Here is a 2871-nt window from a genome sequence, read left to right on the forward strand (position 1 = left end):
ATTAGCCATGAAAAAATAAAACTTTAATTCTCACTTCACAACATTATGACGTCAATCCCAGTTGAGTAAAAGTTCTATGTATAAAAATTTGAGGTATGAAAAAAGAAAAAATATTAATTATGTTTATATAATATCTCTGAATGAGATGGAACTTATACAGTTAACACAGTGGAAAAGATGAATGGTTAATCAATTAACCTAGGACTATTCATTAAATAATTTTTCTTTACTGATTTATTTATGATGTTCTTATTTTACATGAAAGTCGACTTTTGGATAATCATTTTCCCTTGATCTAGTCACTGATTCCTGATTTAAAACCAAATTGTTTTAATTATTGGAAGTTCATTATATATTTTAATACATGATACATCGGTTATTAGTTTTCTAGAAAAATTTTAGAATTATATTGCCAGGTTTCTAAAGAAGTCTTCCTTGGATTTTATTTGAGTTAATTAATCTGTGTATTATTTTTGAAAGAAGAAGTCAAATAAAGTCATATCCTCAATTCATGCTATATACTAAATAACTCCAGGAAGAATTAAGAGCCTAGTGCAGAAAGTTTAACTATTAAAAAAATGAACGATGAGGAGGAAGAAGAGGAAAACGGGTAGGAGCTAGAAGAAAAAAATATTGGTTAATAGTAGATGTCAGATTAAGAAAAATTCTAAACAAAGCATGTAAGGGATTACATAAGATAAAAATTAATAAATGAGAGTATATAAGATTATATTTATCATTTATAAATAACACATATATTAAAATAATCTTAACACACAGAAATTATTAGCCACAAATAGTTACATTTTAATATCTTTTGTCTGTAATGAGTGGTACAAATAAATGAGGAAAATTGAGACTTAAAGAAAAAATGATCAGATAATTTGTAGAAGTAAAAATGACCAATAAACACATAAAGTAGTAATACATTTTACTCTTACTCAAAAGTATTAAAAAATGCAGCAGTACCTTCATTAAAATGTTTTTAAATGCTTATTGAGTATTTACTATTTATGTTGCTGTTCTATATTCCGTAATACATTATATGATTGACCCCTTTAAAAAAAAAACCTTAGTTATACTATGGGTTAAAGTAGATCTTAATCTACTGTAGCCAATTTGTTATAATTCATTGTTAATTATTCTATAAAATGTGTGTGTGACTATGTGAGTGTTCCTTATCATTCCATTTTTCCTCATTCTTAGAGTCTTATCTAGATCAGACTTCATTATTTTAACCTCTCTCCCTCCCAGACTAACTGACATGTGTCTCCCATGTCAGTTTTTGAAATGAAAATTATCATTTTATTTCCCTGCTAGGAAATTTTAAATGTTTCAAACATTATAATAGGACCAGATATAATATCTTCCATTAATTAGACAAGATAAATCAGGGTGACTTTTCTACACATTTAGACATTTAAATTTGATGCTATGTTGGTTTATTAAGGTTTGGAATAACAGCCTGACACAATTCAGAGATGATAATAAGAGTTGGTAATGAAAGTTACCATTGAGTGTTCTCCTGATTTTCTCTGATAATTGTGGAATTTGCAGTAAGATTTGCCAAACAATTTTGAAATTATATCCACATATCTTTGAGCAAAACAGTCTAATGATTTAGAGATTAATATTTTATATAAAGACAGTTTTCTTTTTATTTGTCCCTTCTCTATAAAACATTTTTATAAATTAATTAATCAATTTTCCATGGAAGACGAAGTTTTTTAACAATATTATTATTCTTCATATGTTTTTTTAGAGCACTTAGAACCTCCTTGTTTCTTAGACTATAAATAAAAGGGTTTAATAAAGGAATTACTATTGTATAAAAAACTGCCACTGGTATATCTTTATCCCCTTCTTCAAAAGGTCGAATATACATGAGAAGACAAATGTAAAATATTGAAACAGATAGAAAGTGGGATGCGCAGGTAGAAAAAGCTTTACCTCTCCCTTCTTTGGACTTCATTTTGAAAATGGTGAAAATGATGCAGATATAAGAGACAAAGACAATGGCAATGGTGATGATTTGAATTGGCACTGAAAAAATATAGATCATTAGTTCATTGATATAAGGGTCGGTACAGAGTCTATAGAGTGGAAGAATATCACAAAAAAAGTGATCAATTTGATGAGACCTGCAGAAAGTTAACCTTAATAAAAGCCCTACATGGATCATGGAATGCAGATTACTAGCTATGAAGATCCCTATAGCCATGTGAATGCAGAGTTTCTTTGACATCATGGTGTGGTACTGCAGTGGGTTGCATATGGCCACATAGCGATCATAGGCCATTGCTGCCAGTAGAAAGCAATCTGAAGTTTCAGCAAAGCAGAGAAAATAAAACTGTGCCATGCATTCATAAAGGGAAATCGTTCTGTCCTTTGAAAAGAAGTCCTCCAACATTTTGGGGGTAATAGCACAGGAACAACAGGAATCCATCAGAGCCAGGTTGCCCAGGAAGATATACATTGGTGTGTAAAGACGACGCTCCATAAAAATCAATACCACCAGGCCAAGATTCCCCACCATAGTGATCAAATAAATGGCAACAAACACCAAAAACAAAAGAATCTTCATTACTGGCTGATCTGTAAATCCTATGAGGATAAACTCTGTTGTCAAGGATTGATTTTCCTTAGACATTCCTGGCTTCTCAGCTGAGATAGAAATAATAGAAAAATGAAATCCTAAATTAGAGTGTGTTTATTCTCCCCTCTCATTTTTGCATGTACAAAAAGAAAGACACTGTTTTTAAATCATTCTATGCTGTTTTAACAAACTAGCACACGCACTGTAGGTCAAGAATACAAGAAGAAAAGTATGAGAGATTATATACACAGTGATCATCTAAAAATGACTGTGTG

At 30.4% G+C, this 2871-nt stretch overlaps 1 protein-coding gene across 1 annotated transcript; it reads right to left on the reverse strand.

Moving 5' to 3' along the window:
* Positions 1 to 1696: 1696 nt before the first annotated feature.
* Positions 1697 to 2650, reverse strand: LOC116591600 (olfactory receptor 5K4-like). The gene has a single exon (XM_032344625.1). It carries the CDS (start codon positions 2648 to 2650, stop codon positions 1697 to 1699), a length of 954 nt encoding a protein of 317 aa, XP_032200516.1.
* Positions 2651 to 2871: the final 221 nt, after the last annotated feature.

This window comes from Mustela erminea, chromosome 1, assembly GCF_009829155.1.
Source record: "Mustela erminea isolate mMusErm1 chromosome 1, mMusErm1.Pri, whole genome shotgun sequence".
NCBI classification, from domain to species: Eukaryota; Metazoa; Chordata; class Mammalia; order Carnivora; family Mustelidae; genus Mustela; species Mustela erminea.

What these genes read in the sequence shown, in the direction of transcription:
- LOC116591600 (XM_032344625.1), bottom strand. Translation starts at nt 2,650, where the DNA reads ATGTCTAAGGAAAATCAATCCTTGACAACAGAGTTTATCCTCATAGGA.